At 51.5% G+C, this 16,441-nt stretch overlaps 1 protein-coding gene across 1 annotated transcript in view; it reads left to right on the top strand.

Annotated features, from left to right (window-relative positions):
* The first annotated feature begins 6,459 nt into the window (after positions 1–6,459).
* The window catches only part of LOC124521196 (L-gulonolactone oxidase), a 33,761-nt gene continuing 23,779 nt past the window's right edge, over positions 6,460–16,441 (top strand). Inside the window, exons 1-5 of the mRNA XM_047092307.1 lie at positions 6,460–6,480; positions 6,843–6,902; positions 7,215–7,316; positions 10,102–10,227; positions 12,119–12,213. Of these exons, the coding sequence (XP_046948263.1) occupies positions 6,460–6,480; positions 6,843–6,902; positions 7,215–7,316; positions 10,102–10,227; positions 12,119–12,213 (404 nt within the window). The remainder of the gene's footprint in view (positions 6,481–6,842; positions 6,903–7,214; positions 7,317–10,101; positions 10,228–12,118; positions 12,214–16,441) is intronic.

Raw genomic sequence — 16,441 nt, 5'->3', positions numbered from 1 at the left:
CTGTAAGCTTTCCAGTTTATCCTAGGACAAGGCCTATGTGGGCTTTAAATTTCCAGCCACACCACCACCACCTCCTTCCTTTTGGATCTGAAAGTTAAAGGGCCCATTTAAAACGCAAATTAGTGGGCCGCCTGGGTGGCCCAGTCAGTCGAGCGTCAGACTTCGGCTCAGGTCATGATCTCGAAGTTCGTGGATTCAAGCCCTGTGTTGGGCTCAGAGCCTGTGACAGCTCAGAGCCTGGAACCCGCTTGTGATTCTGTGTCTCCCTCTCTCTCTCTGCCCCTCCTCTGCTTGTGCTCTCTCTCAAGAATGGATAAATAAACATTAATTTTTTTTTTAAATAATAAAATAAATGGCAAATTCGTGACCTGGGGAAATGACCATGTCAGCCAGGTATGTTACTAAAACAGAGTATGTTCAATCTCAAATAAGGGTCAAATGACTCAGGTCCATAGGTTTGCAACAAAAATATAACCAGTCATGCAAGATAGAGGGTCATAAAGGACCCTAGACTGGAAGAGTCTTCAGTTTATTCACGAAAACACTAGAAATATGTGTTTCCCCGCTGCCTTGGAGAGCTTTGGCCCACACATCAATCAGCTGGTTGTAGCTCTGGCAGCAAAGGGGACTGACCTCATTAAGACAGATTTTTCAGATGCCGGTTTAAGTACAACTTGCTGGGAGTGTGTTCAAGTTCCTTTAATTATACAATGTATAACAAATACATTTGTAATAAATTTGTATTGACCTCTGCTAAGGAAACTAGCCTTCTCAAAAAGAGGCACAGCAGACCCCACATTCTCTGTTACACCCACGTATCAGTGGGGTCACGGAGCTCTCTCCGGAGGGGATTATGGTCGCTCACAAATTCTGTCCTCACCCTTAGTGGCTGTCAACTAGCAGTATCCAAGGTTCCCAGGAGAAATGTCTTCTGAGTCTGTTAGAACAGATGGGACAAAAAACTATTTCTGTCTCTCTTGGGGTCCAGTGAACCCCTGGTGTTAGGCCTTGAAGTAACTCTAAGCCAGTCTGCATGTTGTTCACATCAACATTACCATAAGCACAAATACAAAACAGACAAATCGCTAGAATATCTAGGTCAGAACCTCAAAGGTTTATGCAACAGGAGTTGGGTGGGAAATACCATGCCTCGCGATTCAAAGGAATCCATCTGGCAACAAATGATAAAAATATTTTCTTAGCAGTTATAGAAGTTTCTCCCAAGTGTTGGCTACTGCACCCAGTTGTGAACTGTCTGCCCCACGAGACTGTAAGGCCTTTAGGACGGGCAACTACCTAGCTAGGTGCTCATCCTTGATCCTAACACAGCAGATGCCTGGCATTTTGTAGATGCCCATTCGATGTTTGCTGAGTAAATAACAGAATGGAAGCACAGATGAATGGATGGATAAATGAGTGGATTTCAGATTCTTGATTTTGATGTCCTACTGGGTGACATGGATGGCCAATTGCATGACTGTTATCACCATGCCAAGACTTGATGGAATAAGACTGGGGGTGCCTGGCTGGCTCAGAGCATGTGACTGTTGATCTCAGGGTCATGAGTTCAAGCCCCATGTTGCATGTGGAGCCTATAAAAGAGACAGGAAGGCAGGGAGGGAGGGAGGGAGGAAGGAAGGGAGGGAGGAAGAAGGAAGGGGACTCTTCTTCAAGACTCCTGGAATATCTGCTAATAGAACTAAATTCAGAAGGAGAAGCCCTCCCGGTTCTAGTCATCTATGAATCTTTGTTAGCATTCAGTGGGTGTCTGCTGCGTAAAATAGAAATGCAATACTTTTTTTAATAACACAGCTGAAGGATTTACAGTTACCGTGGAGGCTTCCAGCTTTGGTATTTATAAGGTATGAGTGGGATCACTTTGTTGGTTTACTTAAGTACATTTTGTCGTATGTACATATAAGGGTTTTGAGTCTGGTACCTACTTTTGAAAGAATATCAATGACATTTATACTCCTGTGAGCTCACTTTTTTTTTTTTCACTTTCACTGTGGTAAAATATACATTAAAATTTGCCATTTTAACTACTTTCAAGTACACAGTTCGGTGACATTAAGTACACTCACTCTGTTTGCCGCCCTCACCTCCACTCACCTCCGGATCTTTTTCATTGTCCCAAACTGAGACCCTACCCATTAAACACGAACCCCTACTTCTCCCTCTCCCCAACCCATGGCAACCCATTACTTTGGGTCTCTATGAGTTTGACTACTCTAGCTAATTCATATAAGTGGAATCATACAGTATTTGTCTTTTTGTGACTGGCTTATTTCACTCAGTAGAAGATCCTCAAGGCGCATGTATGTTGTAGCGTGAGTCAGATATCCCTTCCTTTTTAAGGCTGAGCAATATTCCAGTCTGTGGAGATGCCACATTTTATCTGTTCATCTGTTGGTTGACACTTGATTGCTTCTACCTTTTTGGCTACTGTGAATAAATGCTGCCATGAACATGGTGTACAGATACCCCTTCGAGTCTCTGCTTTCTGTTCTTCTGAGTATATACCCAGAGGTAGAATTACTGGATCATGTGGTCCTTCTGTGTTTAATTTTTTGAGGCTCCACCATACTGTTTCCCAGAGTGGCTGCACCAAACACGTAACAGCATTCCCATCGGCGATGCAGAAGGTTTCATTTTTTTTTTTAATTTTATTTATTTTTGAGAGAGTGTGTAACCGGGGGAGGGGCAGAGAGAGGAGAGGACAGAAGATCTGAAGCGGGCTCTGTGCTGACAGCAGAGAGCCTGCTGTGGGGCTCTAACTACTCACTAGCTGCGAGATCATGACCTGAGCCAAAGTCGGATGCTTAACCAACTAAGCCAGCCAGGCACCCCTTCTTTGCCCATTTTTAATATTTGCTTTCATGTTGAGTTGTATGACTTCTTTATATATTGTGGATATTAATCCCTTGTAAGATATATGATTTACAGATATTTTCTCCCATGGGTCATAAACTCATTCTATTTTATTTATTTATTTATTTATTTATTTATTTATTTTTATTTTTATTTTTATTTTTTTAAGTAGGCTTCATGCCCAGCATAGAGCCCAATGCAGGGCTTTAACCCATGACCCTGAGATCAAGACCTGAGCTGAGATCAGGAGTCAGATGCTTAACCAACTAAACCACCCAGGCGCCCCCTGTAAACTCATTTTTAATCAATTAAAAAATAACTTCCTAGCTTAAAGACCTTGGCTAAGACCTACCTTGTGTTTCTTAGGCACTTCGTCACTGTTTTCCATGATATTCATGCCAAGCCCCCCAGAACGGGGCAGAATGTATCAGCATGGGAGACTCGGTGTGACTGGCTTGTGTCAGAATTTCAAAGACAGAAACAATTCTTGGCTTATGTAACTCAAAGTAAGAAAATTCCAGAGAAGCCGCCAAACTGTCATCTTTTTTGCCATTTGAATAGATTGAGGAGATGGATATTTGGTCTTTGTCTCCATCAATTATCCTGGATTCAACTCTGAGAAGCAGGGGGCGTTTTAGACTGTGTCATCCTTCTTTGCCATGTGTATTGAGTGAACTTGAATTAGTAGCACAAGAAAGTAGTATCTGCAGATCAGAAGTCATTAAACACTCTCCCAGATATTCACACTATTTCAAAGAAGTGTTAAGTTACCACATGTAAGTTGTATATTAAGGACCTCACTCTGGCTGATTAACAAGTATGGGAGGGGAAAAGGTCAAAAAAGCTTCAATGACCACTGAAACAGCAGCATTAATTTCCCTTGTCCACAAACGTTAGAAAAAATTAAGACTCAGCAATTACTGAACCAGCTGAGTCCTTCACGCAAGAAAGAATAAGCAATAAACCATCCACCTTAATCACGGGATGGTGGCATTGCACATTAAATTAACTGATACTTTTTGCTGATGTTTATATTTTTCTCATGTCATTTTCTGTTTCTCCATAAAGGCAATTGGCAAAATTGATGTGACTGGCTTGGCGGGGATAGGGGAGAAAGCGTTCCATTCAAGGGCGGTAGCAAGAGGCAAAGAGAAAATGGTGTGTGATTCCAGGCTGGGAAATCTTCCAACAGAGGAGGGAAGGGAGCCCCGTGGGCAGCTCCAGGGCACAGCCCAGTTCCACCCACACCCCGCAGCGCCTGGCTTCCTGGAGGTCTGAGCATAGAATGCGTTCTCCAAAAGGAGAGACCTTGGGTCTGACTGTGGGTGAGTGGGAAACAAGTTATTTATTTGGGGTGAACCTCCGTGCTCGCCTCCCCTCCCTGCCATGGGCCTCCTTCCAGGGCTTTGGGACAGTGGCCAACCAGGTGCTTTCTCCACCCCTCAGCCCCAAGGCCTCCAACCACTGTCTCCCTCACCAAGCCCTGCCCTTCCCAGCCAGGGAGTCTGCGGCTCTATGGGGAGGTCCCCCCAGGCTCCCTCCTCTCAGACAGTGGAGCCAGCAGCGTTAGAGGGCACAGGCCCTGCGTCTCCCATCAGGGACAGCCCAAGTGAACCAGGCTCAGACGCAAGAGCCAGGCCTCGCTCTTCCCTCTCGCGAAGGCCCCTGTGGAGATCCCAGCCTCAGGAGCGTGTAGACACCAGGCATTAATTTTCTCGGGCCGCCCTAACAAACTACCACGGACTGAGTGGCTTCAACAGCGGAGATTTATTTTCTCCCAGTTCTGGAGGCTGGAAGCCTGAGATCAAGCAGTCGTCGGCAGGGGTGGCTTCTCCTGAGGCTTCTCTCCTTGGCTTGCAGACGGCTGCCTTTTCCAGAGTCTTCTCATGGCCTCTCCTCTGTGTGCTCTTCTTATTAGGACACCGGTCATATTAGATCAGGGCCCATCCTGATGACATCACTTTAGCTTCATGACCTCTTTAAAGGCCCTCTCTCCAAATACAGTCACATCCTGAGGTGCTGGGGGCTAAGGCTTCAACATAGGAATTTGGGAGGAACACAGTTCAGCCTCTAACACAGCCCTTTCCCAAAGGATCAGTTCTGTGGCCCTGGGACTCCCCTCTCCATGACTGAGCTGCCGAGTCACCGTAAACAGTCACCTCCTGAGCCAGGCTTTCCCTGTAATGAGCACACGCTGCACTCCTACCTCATACTCGTACATTTGCATCTGGGTGGGGGTACAATCATAACACACACACACACACACACACACGCACTCCGTAGCTTGGCAGAAATCCTGCTCCGGGGGATACAGGTGTGCCTCTGACCCTCCCCCTTGCTAGGACTTTCCGGGCACATCTCTGACCCCAGCTCCGCTCCTTCAGCCTGCCCTTTCCTCCTCCCCTGCTTTCGCACCAGACACCAGCCCTTGGCTTGGAGAGATCTGACAGGCCGGGATTGTTTGTTGCACAACTGCACTTGGGGCGCTGGCTCTGTGCCAGGCACCAGCTCAGGCTGGCGTGTCCGGAGAATCCTGCCACCAGCAAGCTCATGGCCGGGGCAGATGCAAGAGCTTGCTGTCATCTCAAGCTCCCGTTGGGTCCCATGCTCCTCATAGATCTGCTCTCACCTTTATATCGACGCAGAGAATTCGGCAAAAGTTCCCCAACTTTATTGGGGAGGAAAATGAGGTTCCCAGAGGTTAACAGGCAGAGCCTGGAGGAGGAACCCATAAAGCCTGGGAAAGGCCCCTGCTGGAAGAGTGCCTGAGCGGAGGGTCCCTCGTCTCCCTTCCCCACCCGGTGCTACAAGCCACCAGCTCCCCGTCCTGTCTCTATAGCGATGGGGGGCTCGGTGTATTCATCCCCCAAGTCGGACAGATGAGCTAACACAGATCCTGACTGCACCTGCCCTGGGGTGCCACGTGTGTCCTCCTCCAAGGGGACACCAAGGCAGCCCCTGCATGAAGACCCCCACAGACCCTCCACGTCACAGCCTCTGCTGACCTATGGAATTAAGGATCCCGTTTGGAAGCTGTAGGGTCCTTTGGGTCCAGAATGCCCAGAGCTGGGGTCAGAGCTCAAGCAGCGTCCAGGGACAGAACAGCTGCCTCTTAAACTCCTCTCTTCCACCTCGCTGCCTGAGAAGGGCCCCCGGGGCAGGGGGCAGGGGGCAGGGCCTGCGCTGCTATCTGGCTATCTGTCCGGGTGGAGCTTGTCGCAACACTGTTTACCCACCTTTGCCGCCCGAAGCCCCTCGGTATGCAGTAGATACAGAGTCAGCCCTGTGCTCGGAGGCCGCTGTGCTTTCCGCTCCAGACCGTCGCCCCACCTCGCCTCTGCACGCTGCTGCCCCGAGCTCTGTTCCCGGAGGGAGCCTTAGTCTGCCAAGGCCACCGACCCACCGCCGCAGCCATGGTAGGATCGCACGGCAAGCCCGTCAGCCCAGCAGGGCTGCGTTCAGGCTGGGCCCATGGGCCAGACGTGGGAGGACAGAATTAGGTCAAGTCTAGGGCCTGGGGGAGGCCATGGGGACCCTCTTGCATTGGACTTGAGGCTCTAGGGGCGGCACTGGGGTCTTGGGGAAAGCATGGAAGAGACGGAGGCCTGGGTAGGACTCTAGTGTCTTCATTTGATTGCTGTTTGTGTTTGGGGAAGTTACCTCACCTCTCTGGGCTTCAGTTTCTGCTCCTGAAAATGGGAGTAGTATTACCGATTTTGTGGCATTATTGTAAGGTCTAAATAAGGTACCACGTGTACGGATCTTGTACAGTGCTCAGGACACAGCTCATATCCAACACGTGGGAGTCTTATCCCCAGAGCTCCCTGCTTTGGTTTAGAGGCCAGAAAGGCTGCAGTGGAATCCCCCCCAGACTTGGCCCTTCTTGGTGGGAGAAGCCTCATAGGAGAGCTGAAGGCCAGCTCCAAGTCCTTCTTGCGCCACCAGGCCCACTGGCGCAACCCCTTCCCCAGTGTCCCTGCTGGACCGAGTACGCCTTCTGCTGGTTCCCTCAGAGAGGTGCCCGGGACAGAGTGGGGGGAGGGGCAGGGGCCCTGAGTCCTGCTTTTTCGGGCTCCACCCCCAGCCCCATCGTTTCAGCTAAGAATGGACAGGGTTCTCTGTGTGCTCTGCCCACGTGGCCATGAGGGGTCAAGGGAGAGAACAAACAGGAAGTCCCGCAGCTTCAGAGCTTCCGACGTCCGTTTAATCTTCCCACCGGCCACTGGCTCAGCGCCCCGGCCCCGGCCCCGGCATCCCATCCTGCATTGGCGGGAGCCCGGGACGGCCGTCGGGGCAGCGCGCGGCCACATGTCTGTGACGACCCAGCTCTTTTCCTGTCGCAGGTCCATGGGTACAAAGGAGTCAAGTTCCAAAACTGGGCTAGGACCTACGGCTGTTGCCCAGAAATGTACTACCAGCCCACGTCCGTGGAGGAGGTCAGAGAGGTGAGTGTCCCTGCCCCAGACAGGAAGTTGGGTCGCTCTGCCCCCACCCCCACCCCCACCCCCACCTCAGAGCTGCCGGCCAGGAGACAGCTCCATGAAGCCTGAAAATTTCCGGGCTCCTGGCCCCCACTCCCCTGCTACAGCTCCATGTTACACCTTCCTGTGCCACCAATGGCTGCCAGCATTTCATTTCCAGCTCAGATCTCTTCTCTGGCCGCAGACTCACATGTGACTTCTCTCGTTGTGTGTCTCAAGGTCATCACAGGCTTACGTGCCCCAGACTACATTTCCAGTGCTTTGAGTCTCTTGTGTTGTTGACTCCACCCTCTTCTACCCCTGTCTCTGCATGGGGCGCCTGGGAAGCCAGGAAGTGGGTCACTGTCTTTTCTTTACCCTTATCCGCAGTCAGCAAGTCTTGCCCCAGAAGCTTCCAGAACCCATCCCCTTCTCTTCAGCACCATTGCCAATCTCCATGCCCACTCTGCCATCCCTTCCTCACTCACCATGACCTGCGGCGGCCATGGCCCCGGTCTCCCTGCCTCAATTCTCACGTCCTTTGAATGCACTTTCCACCTCAGCAGAAGTAATTTTCTTAAAATGTAAGTTGGACTGGGCTACTCTCTGCTTAAATCCCTTCACAGGCTCACTGTTTAATGTTTATTTATTTATTTTTGAGAGAGAGGGAGAACACAAGTGGGGGAGAGGCAGAGAGAAAGGGACACACAGAATCCGAAGCAGACTTCAGGCTCTGAGCTGTCGGTCCAGGGCCTGAAGCAGGGCTCGAACCCATGAACCCTGAGCTCATGATCTGAGCCGAAGCTGGATGCTTAACCAACTGAGCCACCCAGGAGCCCCCACAGGCTCTCTATTATTTGTGGAGTAAAAGCCTAACTTGACTCCCGAAGGCCATGCATCACCTGGCCTTGGTTCATTCTTTGTTCATAAGACAAACCGAACTTTTTCCTACCCCAGGGCCTCTGCACTTGCTGTTCCCACTGCCAGAATGCCTATCCCTTCACTTTTCACATGACTAACTCCTTTTCCTCCTTTAGGGCTCAGGGTAAACTTCAGCTCCTCAGTGGATTCCCAGACCACCTCACCACTGTCCCCAGCGGTCTCTGTCTCAGCTCCTTGTTTCTTTCCTTCATTGCGTATTCCTAACTTGCAATTACTTTGTCGACTTGAACATGTTCATGCTTCTGGCTCTCCTTCTCATAAGGATGTACGACCATGCTTGGCTTGTTTCCCATTGTATCCTCAGCACCTGGCACTGTCCCTGGCCACAGAAAGCACTTGAATCACTGTTGAATGAATGAATGAATGAATGGACAAGACCCAAACCGTAGAGACCCTTAAAGGCTTGCACCTCAGTCAAGCATGCATGCAACTAGCTCCAGAGGATACAGGTGCCGCTCCACCAGCGGCAGTAGGGTACCGAAGAGGGAGGAGTTCACTCTGCGTGCGCGTGTGTGTGAGTGTGTGCACGGGCGTGTGTGTGGGAGCGCACTCGGAGAACAGCAGTCTGGACGATACAGTCCCCGTGAAGTGACCCTAAGTCAGAACGCTGTGCTGCGTATCTATTCTCTCTTCAATTCCATGCTCTCCTGAGACATGGTGATTATTATCTCCATTTCACAGATGGATAGACTGAGGCTACCAGAGGTTTTGTCGTTTTCCCATATTAATAAACATCAGAGCCAGGAGTCCCACAGGGATTGTCTGATTCAAAGCCTCCAGCTTCTCACGCAGGGGAAGAGCACTGAGCAAGAGAAAGTGAGGAGCATGCCCGGGGAGCCATCAGAAGCGGCAGAGACGGGGACCCAAGTGCCTGGAGGGGATGAGTGGGCGGAGGGCAGAAGAGGAAGGCTGGGAAGGCAGGATTAGAGGACCTTGAATGCCGAGGCAACTGGCTTTCCTCTGAGCTGAGGGAAATGTTGGAGGTATGCTGATATGGCCATAAATCAAGGCCGTTCTAAGCTGTGCTGGCCCACACAACTGTGAATTCCCAACAGGCTGAGGCCGCTGCAGGCTGACATTTCCCCGGAGGGCTAGTAGGATCAGGTGAAAATAAAAATTGGCGGTGTGGCCAAGGGGGCTCACAGAAGATAGTGTTAAACAGATTTCTTTACTGTAGAGCCTGTAGTCTTAAACACGCCATGTACACGGTGGGTGGAGAAAGGAGCTAGGGAGGACAGAACCCTTCCCAGTCTCACTTGCTCATGGAACCCCTTGTGGTACACGCTGTAAGGCCAGTGTTCCCGGTAGCAGATGTGAGGTTTTGGAGCAGGGATGTGAGGGTAAAAGGGAATGGATTCATGTAAGTGATACCATGCATTTGTTAATTAATTTATTCATTCCGTGATCACTAGAGATGAGGGCTGGGCCTGGGAGAGACACACTTACAAAGTCAGAGGAAGCCACTTTCACCCCAGCAGCCTTCATTCCAGCCTGGGAGGCCGCTGAGCCCGTGTAGGCCAGGATGAGGAGCTGGGACCTTACTCTGAAGGCACTGGGGCGCCCTCAGAAGGCTTCGTGCTGGCAAAGGGTGTGATCGGGTGTGCCCACCGAGGAGCTCCCAGCCGCAGCAGGGAAGGGGCATGGGAGTCCCACCTTAGCATGATTCCGCTCTGCGTGCCGCTCACTTCCTGGCTCTTCACCCTGGCTCTCTTTCCCGGACTGGACCGGCCTCCAGCCGGGCAGGGGCCTTGGCAGCCTGGGCGGCCCACCCCCCTGTAGGCCCTGCCAGGTCTCTGGCCCCCGGCTGACTCCAGCATTGCCTCGGCAGGTGCTGGCCCTGGCCAGGCAGCAGAACAAGCGGGTGAAGGTGGTGGGAGGTGGCCACTCACCCTCGGACATCGCCTGCACCGATGGCTTCATGATCCACATGGGCAAGATGAACCGGGTTCTGCAGGTACTCAGAGCCCTCGGCTTCCCCCAGCCTCAGCCTCCCTCCCAGACCTTGGGCGGAAACTCCTTAGCCTCTGCCCCCAGGCCCGATCCCCTCCCTGCCCCTGAGTCCAAAGTGACACCCCAATTTCTGACCTGCCCACGATCACCCCTTCCCCGGAGCCCTCCCTGGGCTTGCTCAGGCTTCTTGGCAGCTGTGTGCGCCTCCTTGTGGCCACAGAGAGAATGTTCGTCTCCTTCCTCCTGCCAGTGCCTCCTCTCTGCTTCTCTAGAACAAAAATGGCAAATCAGATCCCCAAAGGTGGACTCACAGTCCCAGACCGGAAGGATTTACATCTAGCTAGTTTTACACATGGGGAAACAAGATCAGAGAGGGCAAGTGACTTGCCTAGGGTTACACAGCCAATCAGTAGCAGAGCTGGGCACAAACTCGGGGGTCTGACACCAGCGCTGTGCTGGGATGCTGTCCATGCATTTCAGCCAGCACTTGTCAGGCACCTGCCAGGAAGTGGAGGCCAGACGGGGCCTTCTCTCCTGACAGGGCCGGCTCCCCTGAGCTGTAGTTTTTGCCAAATAACCCCCGCCCCCCGCCCCCCACCGACCCCCAGCCCTGCTGGCCGAAGTTCTAGGTTTCTCTCTATTATTTATTTCTTTGCTCAGGCTGACAGTCTCCACCCCATAGAAAATGTTCTGGTCAAGATGTCAGTCATGGCAGTAATGAACTCTGATTGCTAATTAGTGAGGATTGGGCTCCAACAATTGATTTTGCCCAGTTCTGTGCTCAGGGTCAGTCGAATGAGCTTGGGATTTGGAGTCCCACAGATGTAAGTTCTCCTCTCAGTGCCGCCGATGCTTGCGTGACCTTGGGTGAGCAACTTAAAGTCCCTGAACTTCAGTCTCCTCCCTGGGAAAGCAGAGTCTGCTCCCACTTCCCTGGGCTGCCAGGGGTCTTCTAGAACCCTTCTTGTGCGTGGCAGGGAACTTCTGTCCCCTTCCAGTCCTCAGTCTTTGCCTAAGACCTCCCCGGTGAGAATAAATGGAGAATTGGGACTCCATCTGGTAGAATCAAGCCCTTGTAGGAATAGGCCCTCCTTAGTTGGTGATTATGCACGACCATCCAGGAATCCTACCTTCTGGTCCAGGTGGGGCAGGGTTGGGAGTAGGTGGAGTTATGGCAGTGACCTTGAGTGAGCCCCTTCTTTTCCCTGCTCTTTATTTCCTCCCCCTGTGTAAGGGGTTACACAGAATACACTAGTCCCCCCATTATCTGTGGTTTCTTTTTCCGCGGTTTCAGAGGTCAACCACCCTCTGAAAGCAGATGATCTGCCTTTTGACATATTATCAGAAGGCCAACAGTCACCTAATCCTAGGTCACAATTCCTAAGCCCTTTATCTCACTTAATCTCATCATCACGTAGGCATTGTATCATCTCACATCCTTACAAGACAAAAAAGGCTGAGGACAGTACAAGAAGATATTTTAAGAGAGACAGAAGCCACATTCACATAACTTTTATTAAATATATTGTCATAATTGTTCTATTTTATCTTTAGTTATTGTTACTCACTGTGCATAATTTATAAATTGAACTTTATCATAGGTCAACATATGGGGAAAATATGGTATATGTAAAGTTCAGTGTTAGATGCGGCTTCAGTCATCCACTGGGGGTCTTGGAACGCATTATCCCCTGTAGATAAGGGGGGATGACTGTATTCCCACAGCCCCAGCACTCCAGGGCTCTGCCCACACCCCCTTCAGCTGCCTGCAGCAAGAGGTCAGCTTGAGCTGACCACAGGCTGGGACAGACGTGCTCATATTCACGGGAATGTGGTTGCTGGGTGAGGGTTGGGCGATAGCCTAGCTCATCCCAGCCTGTGCTGGTCTCTTGCAGGTGGACACAGAGAAGAAGCAGGTGACTGTGGAGGCCGGCATTCTCCTGTCTGACCTGCACCCACAGCTGGGCAAGCATGGCCTGGCCTTGTCCAAGTAAGAACAGCTCTTCCATTCCTGGGGGGCCAACACTGCCCACCACCCCTTGCCCTGGCCTTGGCCGGACACTCAAGGATCTGGCAGGAGAGAGACAAACGCTTCCCAGGGCGCATCCTCTTCCTCTGGACCCCTGTTCCTCCCCCAGGGGATATCTGTCTCCTCATCCCCCGTGAGTTCAGGGACTCATGTGAGAATAGAAAGAAACAAGCCAGAGATGGGCCAAGCATTAAGCAACAGTCTCGTTAAGGGGCAGGAAAACCATGGATTAAAATTTTTTTTGGCGGGGGGTGGGGAAGGGGAGAGCAAAAAAGGTGAATTTATTAAAGCACGGGGCCAGGATGTGTGGGCAGAAAGAGCTGCTTTTTTTTTTTTTTTTAAGTTTATTTATTTATTTTGAGAGAAAGACAGCACGAGCGGGGAAGGGGCAGTGAGAGAGGGAGAGAGAGAGAATCCTAAGCAGGCTCCACACTGTCAGCGTAGAGCTCCATGCAGGACTCGAACTGATGAACCATGAGATCGTGACCTGAGCCCAAACCAAGAGTCGATGCTTAACTGACTGAGGCACCCAGGTGCCCCTGGATTAAATTTTTCTTAAAACTTGCAACGAACAACAGTATGGACCCAGACAGAAAAATGTGCAAAAAGCGTGGAGGAATGGGAGGGCATGCTGACTTCCTGGGGCACCTCCCTGTGGCTGCACTCCTCTCTCCGTCCGGACGAGGAGTCGGCGATGGCTCAGGTTTAAGATCAGGGGCTTTCCATTGAAACAGGTGGCAAACAAAGCCAAAGGATTGAATGTCTAAGTGTAGAACTTCAACCATTGGAAAAAGGTGACTGTATTTTGGATATCGGGGTAGCACTTTCTTTGCAACCGGAAACTGCACGCATGGAAGCCTGTGGTTTGTCTTGGGGGGGGGGGGTGGGGTCCGTTTGACTTAGCTCTCTAATCACAGGCCCTGAGGCATCGCTACACCTCTTTTACTCCGGAAACCATCCTGTTCCTGCTTCTCCAAAGATCATGGCAACTCAAACATTTATGGAGCGTCTAGCATGTGCAGGTCTTGCTCAGGCCCTCAAGAGGCAAAGATGAATAAAACCCAGATCCCACTTGCAAGGAGCTGCCGGCGAGGGGCACACAGACACACAAAGTGTTAAGCATAATGCAGGACGATAGGTGCAATGTCAGAGAGGTGTTTGGGACACTTCAGGGCTCTCAGGGGGCCCTGGGTTCAGCCTCGGCAGGCAGAGGACGCTGTGAGGGATGGGAATCAGCAAGCTTGTAGGAGGGGCCCCTGGACTGAGTCCTAAACGATGATCAGGAAGAAACCAGAAAGACAGAGGAGAGAAGGAACTCAGGTAGAGGGAACGTTGTGAGCAGGAGCGGGAGGGGCGCCTGGGTGGCTCAGCCGGTTAAGGGTCTGACTCTTGATTTCGGCTCAGGTCATGATCTCACAGTTTGTGAGTTCAAGGCCCACATCGGGCTCTGCGCTGAGAATGCAGAGCCTGCTTGGGATTCTCTCTCTCTCCCTCTTCTCTGCCCCTCCCCTGCTCTCTCTCTCTCTCAAAATAAATAAAGTTAAAAAAAAAAAAAAAGAAAGAAAACAGGTAGCACTTAAAGAGAGAGAAGTCCAAAAGGGGGAGAGTGTGGGGGGCGTGCAGGGACCTATGAGCAGATGGTGGGACAGAATCTGTGACAAGGACCACAGGAAGAGACATGGTCTATCGACTACGGGCTTTAGCTTCTGGATTCTGAAGCACCTCTGCGCTCTGCTTATAATATGTCCCTGTCCTCCCTGGGGACCCAGTCCTCCTCCAGTACTGCCCGCATGGGCCCTTCTGCCACTCAGGAGTCAGGATGTCCTATCCTGCGTGCCTCAGGGGAGCCTAGGTCGACAGCTGTAAGGATGCTGTGGGAACTTCAGGAGTGCCTGTGGCCGGGGGGCGAAGGGAAGCCCCACACTATCAGGCTGCACGCTGGGTGCTCGGCAGATGAGGAATATAACCCTTTTACAGATGAAGAAACCGGGGTCTGAGGCAAAGTGGCTTACATAGCCAGGAGGCTCTGGAACGCTCCACTGTGTGGTGAACCAGAGGAGGCAGGACAGCAGCAAGGTGGAGACCCCAGCTCTAGAAGCAGGTGGCCTGGGCGCACATCTTGCTTCAAGTTCCTTGACCCGTCTGGGCCTCGGTGTTCTCATCTAGAAAATGGGTCTTAAAGCAGGGTGCTCAGGGGACTGGATGAGTGAAAGATGCCCCACATAAGGAGCTCACTAAATGTCAGTTCTTGTTCACCTGGCTTTGTCATCTGGTTCCACAGATTCTGGAGGTGACCTTTCCCCTTGGCTTGTTATCTCCAGCCCCTCAGAGGTCAGAGTCTAATCCTTCCTTCCTTGACCCTTCTCCCTGAGGGCCTCACTTTTATCCAGTTTATTTCTCTTAACACGGGGGTCACGAGCCTGTTTCCGAACTGCTTTTTTGTCCGGTAAAGTTCATGGGGAAGAGAAGACACATTGCAATTCGATTAACCACCCCCCTGCTGGGCATTGTTCTCAGTTTTTCACTGGTCTACCTAATGCTGTGATGAACATCTTTGAGCTATGCCTTTCCACACGTTGGAATATGTCCCTAGGGCAGGATTCTATGGTCCTCTTTAAGATTCTGGTATTTTCAGAAGTAACCCAACTAAACTAATGTGGACAAAGAGACAAGACTAGACACATAGGTGGTGGAGGTGGGTGGGTACGGGTAGGCTGGAAAGGGTTTTTTTTGTGGGGTTTTTTTGTTTGTTTTTTTTGTCCTCTTCCTGTTCTGCCAGGACAGCCCCCAGGTCTCATCCACAGGAAGATCTGAGACTAGACTTTCTAATCATTAACAGCAGGTGTCCTCCAGCGTCTTTGGGAGGCAGGGCCCAGCCTGCCTCAGGGGCCCCAGGTCTATGCTGAGAGCCAGGGCGTGTCAAATCCTCAGTCTCCCATTTTGTGTCTGCGAGAGGGTGGGCACATTGCTTTACCTTGCAGAGCCCAGGTCTTCAGTATAAACTGAGGGGGGCTGGGCTATTGTGAAGATATATCGTGCAGCATACAATGCACCCATCGCCTGGGCACCCAGGGGACGGACCCTCAGTAAACATCAGTTGCCTTCTCCTTTAAGCTAGGGCTGGGATGTCTCAGAGAACACTCCTAAGAAGTAAGAGTTTTGAACTCCTGAGCCACTCTTTTTCCTTCACCCCAAGATCTGGGCACATCTTTCTAATTCCTGCCCCCAGAGCACAGGTCTCCAGAGCGGTCCTGCTCCCCTTCAGGACCCTGGTCCTTCCTGTGCACGCACAGTTCTGGTATTATTCCTTCCAAGGCCCAGAAGTCTGGGCCGAGAGATGTGGGTTTATCATGGGGGCCCCGAGGAGCCCCTGATCTTTTCTTTCTTTCTTTGTTTCTTTCTCTCTTTCTTTGTTTCTTTCTTTCTTTAATTTTTTAAAAAATGTTTTATTTATTTTTGAGAGAGAGAGAGATAGAGAGCGAGCAGGGGACTGGCCCAGAGAGAGGGAGACAGAATCCGAAGCAGGCTCCAGGCTCTGAGTTGTCAGCACAGAGCCCGACGCGGGGCTCGAACTCACGGACCGCGAGATCGTGACCTGAGCTGAAGTCGGACACTCAACCGACTGAGCCACCCGGGCGCCCCGTCTTTCTTTCTTTTTTAATGTTTATTTATTTACTGTTGAAAGAGAGAGAGAGCGAGCAGGGGAGGGGCAGAGAGAGAGGGAGACAGAATCCTAAGCAGGTTCCGCACTGTCAGCACAGAGCCCAAAGTGGGGCTTGAACTCACGACCTGAGCTGAAATCAAGAGTCCGGAGGCTTTAACTGACTGAGCCACCCAGACGCCCCCCCATCCCCCCACCACTGACAGTTTCTGAGCCTGGAGGTGATACAGTCTCCTCCCCCTCCTTTCCTGACAGCTCAGGGATGCTCACACCTTCCTGGGACAGCTGTGTGAGCCGTTTGAACCAGCTCACTCCCTCAGGGACTTCGCAGGCCTTGACAGTCTGGGTCTAGAGAGGTGTTAGCAGGTGCATTTGGGCCTTTGGTTGGTGAAGATCTTGTTGGCAGATGGGGGACAGAGGAAGGGGATGTTCTATGCTGTGGAAACCCCAGAGCCAGGCAGGCAGAGCTGAGTGAGCCACGCCCTTACCAGTTTCTCTAATAGGTCACTGTGATGAGAAAACTGAGGC

Source organism: Lynx rufus, unplaced genomic scaffold, assembly GCF_022079265.1.
Source record: "Lynx rufus isolate CCGP_SWC_20201006 ecotype Redwood Valley unplaced genomic scaffold, mLynRuf1.p SCAF_3, whole genome shotgun sequence".
NCBI lineage: Eukaryota > Metazoa > Chordata > Mammalia > Carnivora > Felidae > Lynx > Lynx rufus.
This window is presented reverse-complemented; position numbering and strand designations above follow the sequence as displayed.